Source organism: Mobula hypostoma, chromosome 2 (genome assembly GCF_963921235.1).
Source record: "Mobula hypostoma chromosome 2, sMobHyp1.1, whole genome shotgun sequence".
NCBI lineage: Eukaryota > Metazoa > Chordata > Chondrichthyes > Myliobatiformes > Myliobatidae > Mobula > Mobula hypostoma.
In genome coordinates, this window is record NC_086098.1 from 104,303,332 (window position 1) to 104,319,287 (window position 15,956).

Consider the following 15,956-nt stretch of genomic DNA (forward strand, 5'->3'; position numbering starts at 1 on the left):
CAGTATAGCAGACATACTCTGCCCAACCCTTTCCCTTTCCTCCAGTGTATATAAGCTTGCTGATAGCATACAGCACTAAGTGGTTGGAAGATGGGGTTGATCAACCAAATACACACAAGCTCAATAAAAACACCCATCTAAAATATTCCATACACAACAAAAATAAATCGATTCTGAGTAAATTACATCAGCAGATGAATATCAGCCAAGGCCTCTACCATGTGTTGATTACTATAGGAGCACATTCCTTTATCCGAAATTCTTAAATCCAAAAAGCTCCAAAAACCGAAGTTTTTTTCGCCAACAGCTGATGTCACTCAGGTGTGACGTGACAGCACTAGCAGAGGCCGCCAGACGTCAGTTGTGGCTCAGCACTCGTACTGGTTACACGTACATTTGCTGTCCGCTGATATTTTGTGTTCACTGTTGACTTTGTATTTAAGTTCACTGTGAAAATATCAAAAAGAGCCGTAGATACCCCTATGGGTAACAATGAGAAAAAGAGAAGGAATCTTCTCTATCAATAATGCAGAAACTGGAGTTATTGCAGAAGCTTGATCGTGGTGTGGCATCTTACTGAAGAAAATAGTGTCGGAACTACCGCTGTATATGATTTAAATAAACAGAAAGACAAGTTACTGAAGTTTTATAGTGACAGTAACATTCTACATTTATTCCAATAAGTCATTTACCATGTGTTTGATTCGGTTCATTTGAAGTTGTATATTTTTATGTTTTATTGAATGTTTTTGTTGAAAATAAAATTTCTTGTCATTATTCCCTAAACAATGCAGTATAACAATTATTTACATAGCATTTACATTGTGTTAGGTATTACAAGTAATCTAGAGATGATCTAAAGTATATGGGAGGATGTGCACAGGTTTGGTGCGCCACTGGGTCCTAAACTCCACCGCACTGGCACCGGTTGAATAAGGGCCTTGAGCATATGTGTTTTTTGGTGTATCGGGGGGGGGGGGGGGGTCTGAAATCTGAAAAATTCTGAATTCCCAAATGCAATTGGCCCCAAGGATTTCAGATAAGGGATTGTGGACCTGTAGTTACTTCACTGACTCATGGGCCATCATGTTTATTATCTCACAAACGTCGATTAAAATCAACGGAATTTGGGTTTCCCCAAGTTATATGGTACTCTTATCATTTAATCTAAAATCATCAAGTGATTAAATCAGGAGGCAGAAACATATCTGTTAGTTAAATAGCAAATAGAAATAAAATTTAACAATATGGAAAATATTTTCTTTGACTATAGAGGAAAAAAAGAGTACCTGTACATTTTGAGGGGAAATAGTAAAAACAATTATTCATGAGTAATCTCCTCAGATCCTACAGATGAAGCACAGTATCATGTAAAATTGGGTGCTACATCGACATTCAGAGAAAAAAGTGGACACCCAACAACCCTCTTAAGCAATATCACAAAAAAAACCCTCACTTGGATTCAAAGAAATTAAATATCAAAACAAATTGTTCTGTTATGACTAATATTTAGGCAGCAAAAGAGAGGAAATTATCTTAGTAAAACTGCTACCAGGATGCCGAAGATACCTTACCCTTAAATCCATCTTGTGCCATGCCTGTTTTTTAGTATTTATGCCAATAATTTTCAACTTCTTAGCCATTTCAACATAGGCTTCGTGACCCTGTCGAAAATAGTAAACCTGGAATTCAAACATAAAAATACATTTGTAGCTGATTTGCAATTCCCACAGAAGTCTCCAGATATAAATGACAGATAAGTTACAAAACAATGAATTAGTACTGACAGCAATAAATAGTTCCTCGACCAAGGCATAATAATACAACTATATGTCAAGGGAGAAGTACAGTATTACAAAAAGAATGAGTATTTATTTCCTGCAACACACATCAAAGTTGCTGGTGAACACAAATTTATTTCCTATAATGCTGAAATTTAAAATGAGGCAACAATAACATTCCTAGTACAAATTTGAGGAAAGGATAACAATGAACAAAGTCATTATTTTTAAATAAATCAGTATAAAAATACTCTGACGTTTGTTCACGAAAAAGTTTAAATTTTCACATACATTATAGATTAAATTATTTTCAGTTATTGATGCATAATTCACTCTATTCTGCAAGAAATGCAAAGTTTAAGTCAAATTAAACACTGATGCACTGAGTTAAGTGGCTGGATGTAAACTTCATGTCAGCCACACATCCAATTCCTAAATGGACATTGAATCTTTGGACACTACCTTACTTTCTTTTATTTCTGTTTTTGCACTTTTTTTTAACCTATTCAATATATGTATACTGTAACTGATTTACTTATTTATTATTTTTTCTATTTTTTTTCTCTGCTAGATTATGTATTGCATTGAACTGCTGCTGCTAAGTTAACAAATGTCACGTCACATGCCGGTGATAATAAACCTGATTCTGATTCTGATCAGACACTTTATGGCAGATTTACAAACATTACCAATTTTTTCTGAGTTAAGTGCTCCAATTAGAGTAACCCTTCTATTTTGAGAACATAATCAAATTTTAACAGTGCGTTAATTTTGATTTCAATGTCTTGACATAATTTACAAGAATCTGAGTTTAGAAGTTATACTGATATAATTATTTTACAGTTGAATAGAACACAGGTCCAGTTTCAAGAAAACTTATTATTGGAAGAACAGCAACCTACAGTCGAAGGACAAGGAATATCCCACTTTCAGCTCCACAGGATTATTTCTGAGCCTGAACTACACATACTGGGCATTAATCTGCTGTTCTGCAATCCAATCAGCTTCCCATGGTAATCACATAACTTCAGGTGGGACAATTTTTCATGAACAGTGATCCAAATTACTATAAAATTACTATATCACAAATGACCTGACTTGGTCCAACCAAGCAGAGTCCACTGCCAAGAAGGCCCACCAGCACCTTTACTTCCTGAAAAAACTAAAGAAATTTGGTCTGTCCCCTAAAACCCTCACTAATTTTTATAGATGCACCATAGAAAGCATTCTTCTAGGGTGCATCACAACCTGGTATGGAAGTTGTCCTGTCCAAGACCGGAAAAAGCTGCAGAAGATTGTGAACACAGCGCAGCACATCACACAAACCAATCTTCCGTCCTTGGACTCACTTTACACCGCACGCTGTCGGAGCAGTGCTGCCAGGATAATCAAGGACACAACCCAACCAGCCAACACACTTTTCATCCCTCTTCCCTCTGGGAGAAGGCTCAGGAGCTTGAAGACTCGTTTGGCCAGATTTGAGAACAGCTTCTTTCCAACTGTGATAAGACTGCTGAACGGATCCTGACCCGGATCCGGGCCATACCCTCCAAATATCCAGACCTGCCTCTTGGTTTTTTTGCACTACCTTACTTTCCCCTTTCTATTTTCTATTTATGATTTATAATTTAAATTTTTAATATTTACTATCGATTTGTACGCCAGGGAGCGCAAAGCGCAGAATCAAATATCACTGTGATGATTGTGCGTTCTAGTATCAATTGTTTGGCGACAATAAAGTATAAAGTATAACCACACTGCCAGCTAACCTGCTGCAGGATAACTCCAGTGCATTTGTGAGCACCTAAGGAATGCCTGCAGCTTTGCAGTGCAGTGTTAATGTGTACAAAATGTCAGAAGTTCACTATAGACCCATTCATTTGACTAGGGTTGGTGATTTTCGCAAGGGAAGTTAATGAGTTGTACAAGTGGAATACAGTTTTAGATGCATTACATCCTAAAGTTTCTGAACATTAGGGGGGAAAGCTTTTTTTTTTGCACAGGTTTTCAGAAATAATACAAGCATGGGAGTCTCACTTGCAGCAACCTGCTGCCAAATAGTCACTTGTAGTTCACTCTCCCTGACAGTATCACAGCAAAAGCAATGCTCACAGCACATTGAAGAACAAGGTTGCAGCTCAGGCTGCAACTCTGGCTCTGGTTAATGTCTCAGGCTACTGACCTTTTACTTAAACCATATATTTTTATATCTACAAATAACATCAGGCCACTTTATAGTTCAACGTTATGTAAGTGTATGTGATGAAGCAACACAATTAAAAATACCAAGTTCTTACCAAATCAGCTTAAATGCTGATTACTTTGATTTGAAATATTATGCATCTCATATCAACTATGTGTAATGAAGGGAGGTGCTTAGTATTAGAAATACACAGAAAGTAAAAATTTAAAAATGAAAATACAATGTTTTCTCAGAGTCTCCACATATGTACTGTTTGAGCTGGGGTAATGAGTGATGCAGGCTAAGTTTGCTGATGATACAAAGATAGGTGGAGGGGCCGGTAGTGCTGAGGAAACAGAGAGTCTGCAGAGAGACTTGGATAGATTGGAAGAATGGGCAAAGAAGTGGCAAATGAAGTACAATGTTGGCAAGTGTATGGTTATGCACTTTGGCAGAAGTAATAAACGGGCAGACTATTATTTAAATGGGGAAAGAATTCAAAGTTCTGAGATGCAACGGGACTTGGGAGTCCTTGTACAGGATACCCTTAAGGTTAACCTCCAGGTTGAGTCAGTGGTGAAGAAGGCGAATGCAATTTTGGCATTCATTTCTAGAGGAATAGAGTATAGGAGCAGGGATGTGATGTTGAGGCTCTATAAGGCGCTGGTGAGACCTCACTTGGAGTACTGTGGGCAGTTTTAGTCTCCTTATTTAAGAATGGATGTGCTGACGTTGGAGAGGGCACAGAGAAGATTCACTAGAATGATTCCGGGAATGAGAGGGTTAACATATGAGGAACATTTGTCCGCTCTTGGATTGTATTCCTTGGAGTCTCGAAGAATGAGGGAGACCTCAGAGAAAAATTTCGAATGTTGAAAGGCGTGGACAGAGTGGATGTAGCAAAGTTGTTTCCCGTGATGGGGGAGTCTAGTATGAGAGGGCATGACTTAAGGATTGAAGGGCGCCCATTCAGAACAGAAATGCAAAGAAATTTTTTTAGCCAGAGGGTGGTGAATGTATGGAATTTGTTGCCACGGACAGCAGTGGAGGCCAAGTCATTGGGTGTATTTAAGGCAGAGATGGATAGATATCTGAGTAGCCAGGGCATCAAAGGTTATGGAGAAAAGGCGGAGGAGTGGGACTAAATGGGAGAATGGATCAGCTCATGATTAAATGGCAGAGCAGACTCGATGGGCCGAATGGCCGACTTCTGCTCCTTTGTCTTATGGTCTTATGCACATTTCTCCAGCATTTTAAAAATGAGCTTTACCAAGTAGAATGATTAAAATGATTAAAGAAACTGATGTTTTTTTTATGGTGAACTGAACTAAAACAAACGAACAAATGGAACATACTCTGAAAGGCAAACACTAACACGAATGTAAGAAATTACAATACCTCATCTCCCATTTGTGGAACAAAAGGGCATCGCCTGGGCATAGTGTCTGTAATCCACACTGGTGGCAGCCATTCTTCCAGAGTCTCTCCTTGCCCTGGTAGTACTCTAGCTCTTCTCTGTAGGATCATAAATAATGTTCAAATGGTCATTTTGACAACAAATGATTTGCTGCCTCTGCTTTTCTGTTCTACAGAGTGCATCAAAAAGAAATAAGACATCACCTTCATCCTTTTTTCCTTTGGCTTCCTTCTTATCTTTGGAGCTGCAGAACTATCTTTATCTTCCTTGTGTTTTTTCCTCTCCTTCTTCAACTCTTTTTCCTTCCCTTTCTCTTTATCGCCCTCATCTTCTGAACTGCTCACAGCTTTTTTAGCTTGCTGCCGTGAAGATTTCTTTGGGGGCTGGAGGTTAATACCAACATCCGCAGTCCAGTCAGAATAGTCACTTGAATAATCACTAAAAAAGAATTACAGTAAGTTGGTCTAACTTCCTATGGAAGGCCTCAAACATATAGAATTAACAGTGTTACTCCTTCCGTAAGTGTTGTGAGTTTGTAGGCTTCTCTGCTTTAATTGCACAGAACTTCTTTTAAGTAATGTCCTCTGTATTACTACCCTAAACATTGAGGAGTTTACTGATAAACTTTTCAAGAATCACCTGCACATAACAGTCCAAGCACATTGCATTTCATGCCCACAGATGCGGAGTTTGGGGGGTGCAGACCACACAAAGAGTAATCTTAACACAAAGGGGGAGCCGTAGTGGAAGGGGGAGTAAGGGGGTAAAAAGGGCAAGAAGGATGGAAATGGAAGGGTAGGAAAGGGCAAAGGAGGGAAGAAAAAGAAGGTAGCAGAGGGGTTACTAGAGGAAAGTGAAGAGGGAAATTGCAGCAGTAAGGGAAAAGAGAAAAAAATACTGTGTGACTGATTTAAAATGGATCATACTTTATTTTTAATATTTACCTTACTTAACAATAGTTTCAACAGGGTCAGTAAGAGTTATTAGTTCAGGTGCTGTCATGATTTGCCTTGGCTCTTGATTGGATAGGAGGATGAATAATGCATCCATTCCATCTCACTTGACACACTTTTTTTAATTTTTAATGTGTGCACGTATCTAGTTTTGGTTCTTAGATTATCCAAATTCTTTTAGGTTCTTATGTGGGAAACCTCTTAGTTCTAAAGCTATAATAACATAAGAAAGAGAGGAAATGTAGGTCATAATACCCCTTAGACCTTTTCCACTGGTCAATAAAATCATGTATGGTTCTAATTTTGACCTTAAATCCATTTTCTTGCCCAATCAATTCAAAAGTCAATTTCAACGCTACATCACTACTGACACCGGCAGTAATAATCACCAAATCTTGCTTAAAATTTAAAGTAAATGGTAAATGGCTTAAAACATCAATTGCCTTGAACTGCTGCTCTCATTGTGCCATGCATCTCCATCTTCTTCTGAGGTTACACCGTTGACACCACGGACTTCAATCTCCTGAAAATTAAAATCAAAATGGAATGACGATATATACTAACATAATTAATGGTGCACATTCACTGTGCTCTAAAAACATGAATTATAACAAATAAAAATGTAAGTCAAACGTGGCCAAGTGGTTAAGGCATTGGACTAGTGACCAATGAGCTCGTGAGTTCGAGCCCCAGCCGAGGAAACGTGCATTGTGTCCTTGAGCAAGGCACTTAATCACACATTGTTCTGCGTCCTAATGCTCTTCCCTTGGACAACATTTGTGTTGTGGAGAGGGGAGACTTGCAGCATGGGCAACTGCTGGTCCATACAACCCTGCCCAGGCCTGCGCCCTGGAGAGTGAAGACTTTCTAGGCACAGATCCATGGTCTCGCAAGACTAATGGATGCCTTTAGATTAGATTAGATTAGATTCAACTTTATTATCATTGTGCCAAGTACAGGTACAAAGCCAATGAAATGCAGTTAGCATCTAACCAGAAATCCAAATAATAATGTTAACTACAAAATAACTGCGAATAAAAAGTAAGTGCTATAGCACACAAATATAGAAGTACTGAGACAGTACAATATGGGTGCAATACTGCTTAGCACTGTGATGTGAGGTTCAGCAGGGTCACAGCCTCAGGGAAGAAGTTCTTCCTGTGCCTGCTGGTGCGGGAGCGGAGGCTCCTGTAGCGCCTACCGGATGGGAGGAGAGTAAAAAGTCCATGGTTAGGGTGAGATGCATCCCTGATAATGTTTTTCACTGTAACATTTGAGATGATCATTGATACCTTCAAATTCTTTGTAGTTTCTAACTTGTTGAAGTAGTGAAATCGTTCTACTTTCACTACTGGCTGTGTCTGATATATCCAAGGCAGAATGCTTGAAACTGCAGTGAGAAATCAGTTCTGAAATGCCTTACTGCTTATTTCTCGCCAACTAGTAAGTGACAAAAATCACTGTTTTTTGATCACAAACATACACAACTGACGCTATTTAAAAACTGTTCACTCTAAGCACGATGTACCGTCTCACAGCCACACATGTGCATGCAACTGACACTAGTTAGAAGTGTTCGGCAACTGTCACAATAATCACGCATAGCGTCCCAAATAAACAAAAGGAATCCTGGTCATTTTCTAGGTTAGTTTTTGTTCTTTAAGAGTTGTCCCAAATAAACGGCTGCCATGATTAACTGATGGCCCAATTAACTGGAATTCACTGTATTTCATTTGTCTTCTTAATTACGCTAACTTTCTACAGCACAATACAGGCCCTTCGACCCACAAAACTGCTTAATAAGTTTGATAATATGCCAAGTCATAATTTGAAAACAGTTGCATAATTGTTACATATTGTATCTAATCAGGTAATTCTATGATCATCAGGAAAATTTTCATGCGTGAACCTAAAAACTGTTAAAAATGTATAAAGATGATTCATGGAAAACATTATCAACCAAATACACATTCACCCTCTATCCAACAATTAACCCATATAACAACCAGTAACGTTTCAGCAACTTGAATCATTAACAAATTACATGGAGGTATTTTCCTATGAAATTTACCTCTGAAGAACTGTTGTAATCTACATTCTGCTGTGAACTTCTGCTGCTGTCATCGATAGCAGATCTTGTGCGGTAGTTGTGTACATTCTGGCGGCCTTGTTTCCTCACTTCCCCGTTTTCATGCAACTGTTCATAGGTATGGGCCTAAAGATTATCAATTTAATAAGGAAAAATTTGTTTTAAAAAAATATTCACTTGAAGTTGCTCAAAAATACCACTGCATCTTTTCAGTCAATCAATTTTTAATAGCAATTGTATCACCAGGTTTATACAAGTTTAAATCTTAAGATCAAATAGCTGCCATAATCCAACAGAACATGAGATTACCTTCAAGTGGAATTGGACTGTGGCACAAAATTAAAGTTCACAAAATGGAAATGAGATGAGGATTGACTCAGTTTGAAGTGAACATGTAAAAGTGAACAATGTAAAGTCAAAGGGAATTGCAGGTGGCAGAAATCATGAATAGCAGAGTGTGTGGGAAACACCCACTAGGCATGGCAACATCTGATAAAGGATCATGAACATAAAACATTAATTTCATTACTCTTTTCACAGATACAGGTTCCCCTGCCATCCGAAGGTAGAGTGTTCCTATGAAACTGTTCATAAGCCGGAATGTCGTAAAGTGAAGAAGCAATTACCATTTATTTATATGGGAAAAATTTGTGAGCATTCACAGACCCAAAAAATAACCTACCAAATCATGTCAAATAACACATAAAACCTAAAATAACAGTAACATATAGTAAAAGCAGGAATTATATGATAAATACACAGCCTATGTAAAGTAGAAATACTTTTCCACAATCATTGCCGCACTGTTCTCTATAGCGAAAATCTCATGCAAGCGCTCTCAGCAGAAACACGGCACAAGCGCTGTTGGCAGAAACACTCTCTCCAGTAACCTTTAAGCTATGAAGCTGCCAAATCACACCAAATAACGCATAAAAATACACAGCCCATATAAAGTAGAAATAATGTATGTACAGTGTAGTATCACTTACCGGAATTGGGAAGACATCGAGCACACTGATGATGATGGCTGAGTCGTCGGAGGGTGGGGTGGTGCAGTGGTCCCCAACCTCCGGACAGCGAACCGATACCAATCTGTGAAGAATGCAGTGGTGCAGTGGTAGCTCGGACATACCCAGCACACCTTTAAGGAAAAAGCCAAAATAAACAATCTAATTAATTAGGTGCCGCCCGGCACGTAAATGTCTGCCCAGATCATAGGAGACGCAATCAGCAATCACCTCTGATCTGGGCCAACATTTACGCGTCGGGCGGCACCTAATTAATTAGCTTGTTTATTTTGGCTTATTTCTTAAAGATGTGTTGAGTGTGTCTCAGCTACCGCTGCATTCTCCGCGGCAATGTATCGGTCTCTGGCCCAGGGGTTGGGGTGGTGGGACACTGGGGTGTCATCTCATCGTCGTCTGTTCCATCAGGGCAGGCAGGTCATCTTGTTCCCGTTCAGTTCCTGGACGACTTCACTTTCGGTCCATTCGCTACTGCATTCAGTTTTGATTGTTATCCTTTCCTCTTCCAATTGATCAGCTCTTCATCTGTCAGTTCTTGGTCATGGGATGCCAAAAACTCTTCAACATCATCTTCGTCAACTTCCACAAGCCAAACTCACTTTGTCCTTACTTCGTTCACCACCATCGAAACGCTTAACTATGTCTAGTTTTATGCTAAGTGTAACACCCTTATGAGCTCTTTTAGGCTTTTCCGATACCTCAGAACTCATCTTGCTAACGGCTGATCACAGGCACGTATTTAAGCGATGCCGGCGAGAATGCAGTTCCAGGGGAGGAGCTTGGATGCTCGGGGCGCGCACTGACTTTTATCGCACGCTGCCTTTTTTCGTAACAGTGAAAACACCTTCTGTTATCAAAAACAGGTAACTAATGTAGGCCTTTCGTAACAGCGAGGTTTCGTAAAGTGAACATTCGAGAAGCGGGGGACACCTGTACTGCCTCATCTGCTTAGTATTTCTAAATTTTCCTATTTCCCTTCTACATCAAAAGAAACTGCTAACATCCTGATCTGAATGTAATCTGAATGAATCTAATCTGAAAGTAATATAAGACATAAGACAAGACCATAAGACAAAGGAGCAGAAGGCGGCCATTCGGCCCATCGAGTCTGCTCCGCCATTCTATCATGAGCTGATCCATTCTCCCATTTAGTCTCACTCTCTCACCTTCTCACCATAACCTTTGATGCCCTGGCAACTCAGATACCTATCAATCTCTGCCTTAAATATACCCAATGACTTGACCTCCACTGCCGCCCGTGGCAACAAATTCCACAGACTCACCATCCTCTGGCAAAAAAATTTCTTCGCATGTTTGTTCTGAATGGGCACCCTTCAATTCTTAAGTCATACCCTCTCGCACTAGACTCCCCCATCATGGGAAACAACTTTGCCACATCCACTCTGTCCATGCCTTTCAACATTCGAAATGTTTCTATGAGCTCCCCCCTCATTCTTCTAAACTCCAGGGAATACAGTCCAAGAGCGGACAAACGTTCTTCATATGTTAACCCTCTCATTCCCAGAATCATTCTAGTGAATCTTCTCTGAACCCTCTCCAATGTCAGCACATCCTTTCTTAAATAAGGAGCCCAAAACTGCACACAGTACTCCAAGTGAGGTCTTACCAGTGCCTTATAGAGCCTCAACATCACATCCCTGCTCCTATACTCTATTCCTCTAGAAATGAATGTCAACATTGCATTTGCCTTCTTCACCACCAACTCAACTTGGGGGTTAACCTTAACGGTATCCTGTACGAGGACTCCCAAGTCCCGTTGTATCTCAGAACTTTGAATTCTCTCCCTATTTAAATAATAGTCTGTCCGTTTATTTCTTCTACCAAAGTGCATAACCATACACTTTCCAACATTGTATTTCATTTGCCACTTCTCTGCCCATTCTTCCAAACTATCCAAGTCTCTCTGCAGACTCTGTTTCCTCAGCACGACCTCTCTCATGCCACTGTAATTTCCTTTACTCCACTGAAATACCGACACATCAGATTTCGGCTTCTCTTTTTCAAATTTCACAGTGAACTCAATCATGCTATCATCACTGCCTCCTAAGGGTTCCTTCACCTCAATCTCTCTAATCCGGTTCATTACACAATACCCAATCCAGTACAGCCAATCCCCTAGTGGGCTCAACAACAAGCTGATCTAATAAGCCATCTTGTAGACATTCTACAAATTCTCTCTCGAGATCCAGTGCCGACCTGATTTTCCCAATCCATTTGCATGTTAAAATCCCCCACAATTATCATAACACTGCCCTTCTGACAAGCCTTTTCTATTTCCTGTTGTAATTTGTAGTCCACATCACGGCAGCTGTTAGGAGGTCTGTACATAACTGCCACCAGGGTCCTTTTACCCCAGCGATTTCTTAGCTCAACCCATAAAGATTCTGCACCTTCCGATCCTATGTCACCACTTTCTAATGATTTAATATCATTTCTTACCAAATAAAGCCATGCCTCCCCCTCTGCCTACCTGCCTATCTTTCCAATACACCATGTATCCTTGGACGTTCAGCTCCCAGAGACATGCATCCTTTAGCCACGCCTCAGTGATGGCTACAATATCATACCTGCCAATCTGTAGCTGTATGACAAGATCATCCACTTTATTCCTTATGTTGCATGCATTTAAGTATAACACCTTAAGTCCAGTATTAGGTACTTTTTTGGTTTGATTGCACTGCAACTCATCCCAATGGCTGCAAATTTGCCTCATCCCCTGCCTGTCCTTCCTGATATCTTTACTGCTCACAATCTGAGATTTATTTCTGTTTTCCCCCTCCTCCGCTCTATTATTCCAGTTCCCATCCCCCTGCCAAATTAGTTTAAACCCTCTCTAACCCTCTCTCCCTGTCAAATAACAGGAAACCATTTTAATATGTTAAATAACAGGAAACCGTTTTCTTCCACAAAATGAGAGTTGGATTCTGAGACATTCAACTTAAATGAGCACTTAAAAAAAAATTAAAACAGATCAGTTTTTTCAACATCAGCTTGTTCCACAAGTGAGCAGAAATATGGGATTTTGTTTAAAAATAATTGATATTTAATACACCAGAAAGGAACTCTCACTAAATTGATGTTCTTCAAAGTCACATTCAAAATAGATTTCTAAAAGTACTAATTCAGAGACAACATGTGTACTGCATTTACCACTACCCCAGAGATCACTCTAGATGCTCCAGTCTGAACGTTCAGGAAAGTGCAGCTTGTGCTTTAAAAGGACAAATACTTGGTTGCATGCTGCTGGGCTGGAGAGATGATACCATCCTCTGCCTCCTCACTGTTGCACTTTGCTGTGCTGCAATAGTTGTCCAAACCTTAACCATTCATTGCTGATCTCCAGCAATGAATTGTCATACTTGACGTGGAAAGATTATCTGTGAAGGTTGGGATGATCAGTATGGACACTCAGCACGAAGAAAGCAGAACTATTTTGGGGGGACCAGCAGCAACCACAGACCACCCAAGTCCAATACTACCTCTCATTAGACTTTTCAGTTGACCTTGTTACCGTAGAAAAACTTAGGCTGGGGAGGGCCATGCAGTCAATCAAATAGATGAATATAGCCTTTGCACACCAACCTCTGAATATGTGCAATATCAAGTTAGCCAGTTTCCATCACAGCAGTGCACAGCAACAAAGACAGCAAAAATTTGTATCAGGTTCTTAGCTCAAAAGCATCTTTGGTAACCCAAAAGCACGCTTATTCCTGGGAATACACTCCAAGCATTGAACAAGGTAATGGTTCAACTAATTTCAGTTAATGTGATTTCAGAATACTTTTTTTTTTGTTTTAGATATGTAGTCTTTTGGGTCTGTAGCAGAACTAACTCATTCAGATACAGATATATAAAACTCATCCATCTTTAATATTAATTCAGGTTTTCTCTCTCCATAGACAATATCTTTTAAGTAGTTCTGTTTTTTTTTTGTTTCATAAATGACTTTATTAGTTATCACTAAGTATTCAAATTCTAGTTGAAAATATAGAGTAAATCACAAGGGCCTTAGGACCACTGTTGTATAGAGGGACTTGGGAGTATAAGCCTGTCGCTCATCGTAAGTAGAGAAACAGATTCATAAAATGGTCAAGAAGCCAGGACATTGTGGGGACATCATATTCCAAATATATGAAACATTGTTAGATCGCACTAGGAGCACTGTGTACAGTTCTGTCACCACACCACAGGAAGATTGTGGTGGCAACGGAGAATGCAGAAGAGATTGACCAGGACATTGCCTAGAATAAAGAGCTATAATCATAAGTAGAGATTGGAAAGTTGGATTTAATCTCTCTAGAACATGGGATGCTAAGATGTAACCTTAAAGAGGTTTATAAAATTATGAGGGGCACAAATAGGGTAGACAGTCAGAGTCTTTATCTTAGGGGGGACGAAAACTGTAGGACAAAGGATTAAGGAGAGAGAGGAGAAATTTAAAGACGATCCAAAGAGTATGCTTTTCAGAAAAGTGAAGAGGGTGCATATCTATAAATAACTGCCGCAAGAGATGGTAAAGGTAAATACAATTACAGTGTTTTTGCAAGCATTTACGCATGTACTTAGATAGGAAAGGCATTGAAAGATATGGAAGGGCAAATGTGATTAACATAAATGGGCATCATGGTTGGCATGGACATAGTGGGCCAAGAGGACCAGTTTCTGTGCTTTAAGATTCTATGATCTATTAACTTTATTCCATTGTAACTTGGTATCAAGTCAGTCCTGAGAGATAAAAAGAAAACAATTTGAACCACCAAGTTGAATACAGACTTGTACCTTCATTGGGAACCTGCAGTTGGCAGTAGATAGACCAGTACATTTGATCAGACCAAAATGGAGAAAAGAGCTAACATTCAGGACTTCTGGAACTCCTATAGGCAATGAATGACCTAGTGTGCTGTGGTTGAGGATTCCTTGTTGTTAAACCTTCTAGCCTTGTGTACAAAGGTCGGCATCTAGCATACCTGGAGCTATCTCAGCAAAGTCATAGTGTACACAGCTGAACAACAAAATTGCAGAAGAGCTTCTGCAATTTTTATGGAAGATTGCTGGTTCTCTCTTTTTCTGAAAATTCTGCCTTCGTGCTGTTGAACACTACTGTTGGAGGGAGACTGTGTGACTGTTTTGCTGAAAAGGCCATTACCCACTTGAGATAAGGTAGCAATCATTTCATATTCAAGATGAAATAAAAATGAAATACACAATTTATCTTCACAAAACCAATCACCTGAGTTCATCTTTTATATGTACAGTTCTCCTCATTTACTCTAAAGATCGTAGAGTATCACACTGGCTAAACAAACAATCGTAAAGTGAGGAAGAAAAATTTAAATCTTATTCCAACAATCAATACATATCTTCAGTTTCGCCCAATCTAGGTTCGACCAAACAGTAAGAGAAAGCATAAATGTTCTGAAATTTGCAAAGCAGTTGCTTGTTCCATTTTGTGCTCAGTTTCAAGTTCTTTTGGAATCTTTCCACTGATTATAACTACGATACTCTCAGTACTTAGTTTTCTTAGTTACAGCACACTACTTGTACAGTTGCAAGAAAAAGTTTGTGTAATTACCTAGTTTTCTGCATTCAATACTCATAAAACATAGTCTGATCATCATCTAAGTCACAATAATAGACAAACACAATCTGCCTAAACCAATAACACATAAACAACCACAGTCTAGGTTCAAAAAAGTATGTGAATCTCAGAGGTAATGCTTTCTACAAAAGCTATTTAGAGTCAGGCGTTCCAATCAATGAGATGAGATTGGAGGTGTGGGTTGTAGAGGTGCCTTGCCTTATAAAAAAAAAGACACACAAAGTCAGGTTACTGACAGGGCATGCGCTTCTCAAGAAAGATCTCTTTATGTGCACCATACCTCGATCAAAACAACTTTCAGAGGACCTTAAAATAATTGTTGAGACACATGAAGCTGGAAAATGCTACAAAAGCATTTCTAAAAGACATGAGAGTGTTCATCAGTCCACAGTAAGAGAAGCTGTCTACAAATGGAGGAAATTCATTAATGTTGCTACTCTCCCTAGGAATGTGCGTCCTGCAAACATCACACCAAGAACACAACATGCAATGATGAAGGAGGTGAAAATGAACCCAAGAGTAACAGCAAAAGACCTGCAGAAATCTTCAGAATCTGTTCATGTGTTCACTATAAGAAAAAAACTGAAATAGAATGGTGTTCATGAAAAAACCATTGCTGAACGTCTCAAGTTTGCAAATGACCACATGGATGTTCCACAATGCTTCTGGGACAACGTTATGTGGACAGGTGAGACTAAAGTTGAATTTTTAGGCAGAAATGTATACCGCTATGTTTGGAGGAAAAAGGGCACTGTGAAGCATGGTGGAGGGAGCATCATTGTTTGGAGCTGCTTTGCTGCCTCAGGGCTGGACAGCTTGCAATCACTGAGAGAATCATTAATTCAGAATTGTATCAGGACATTTTACAGGAGAATGTCAGAGTAGTAGT

The 15,956-nt window shown here is 39.4% G+C and overlaps 1 protein-coding gene across 3 annotated transcripts in view; it reads right to left on the reverse strand.

Annotated features, from left to right (window-relative positions):
* Window positions 1-15,956, reverse strand: part of phip (pleckstrin homology domain interacting protein) — a 198,864-nt gene that overhangs the window by 45,710 nt on the left and 137,198 nt on the right. For all 3 annotated transcript variants that reach the window (XM_063040327.1, XM_063040329.1, XM_063040326.1), the window contains exons 21-25: window positions 8,405-8,548; window positions 6,777-6,856; window positions 5,584-5,818; window positions 5,362-5,478; window positions 1,575-1,682 (exon numbers count right to left, since the gene is read on the reverse strand). In XM_063040327.1, coding sequence (XP_062896397.1) covers window positions 1,575-1,682; window positions 5,362-5,478; window positions 5,584-5,818; window positions 6,777-6,856; window positions 8,405-8,548 — 684 coding nt within the window. The remainder of the gene's footprint in view (window positions 1-1,574; window positions 1,683-5,361; window positions 5,479-5,583; window positions 5,819-6,776; window positions 6,857-8,404; window positions 8,549-15,956) is intronic.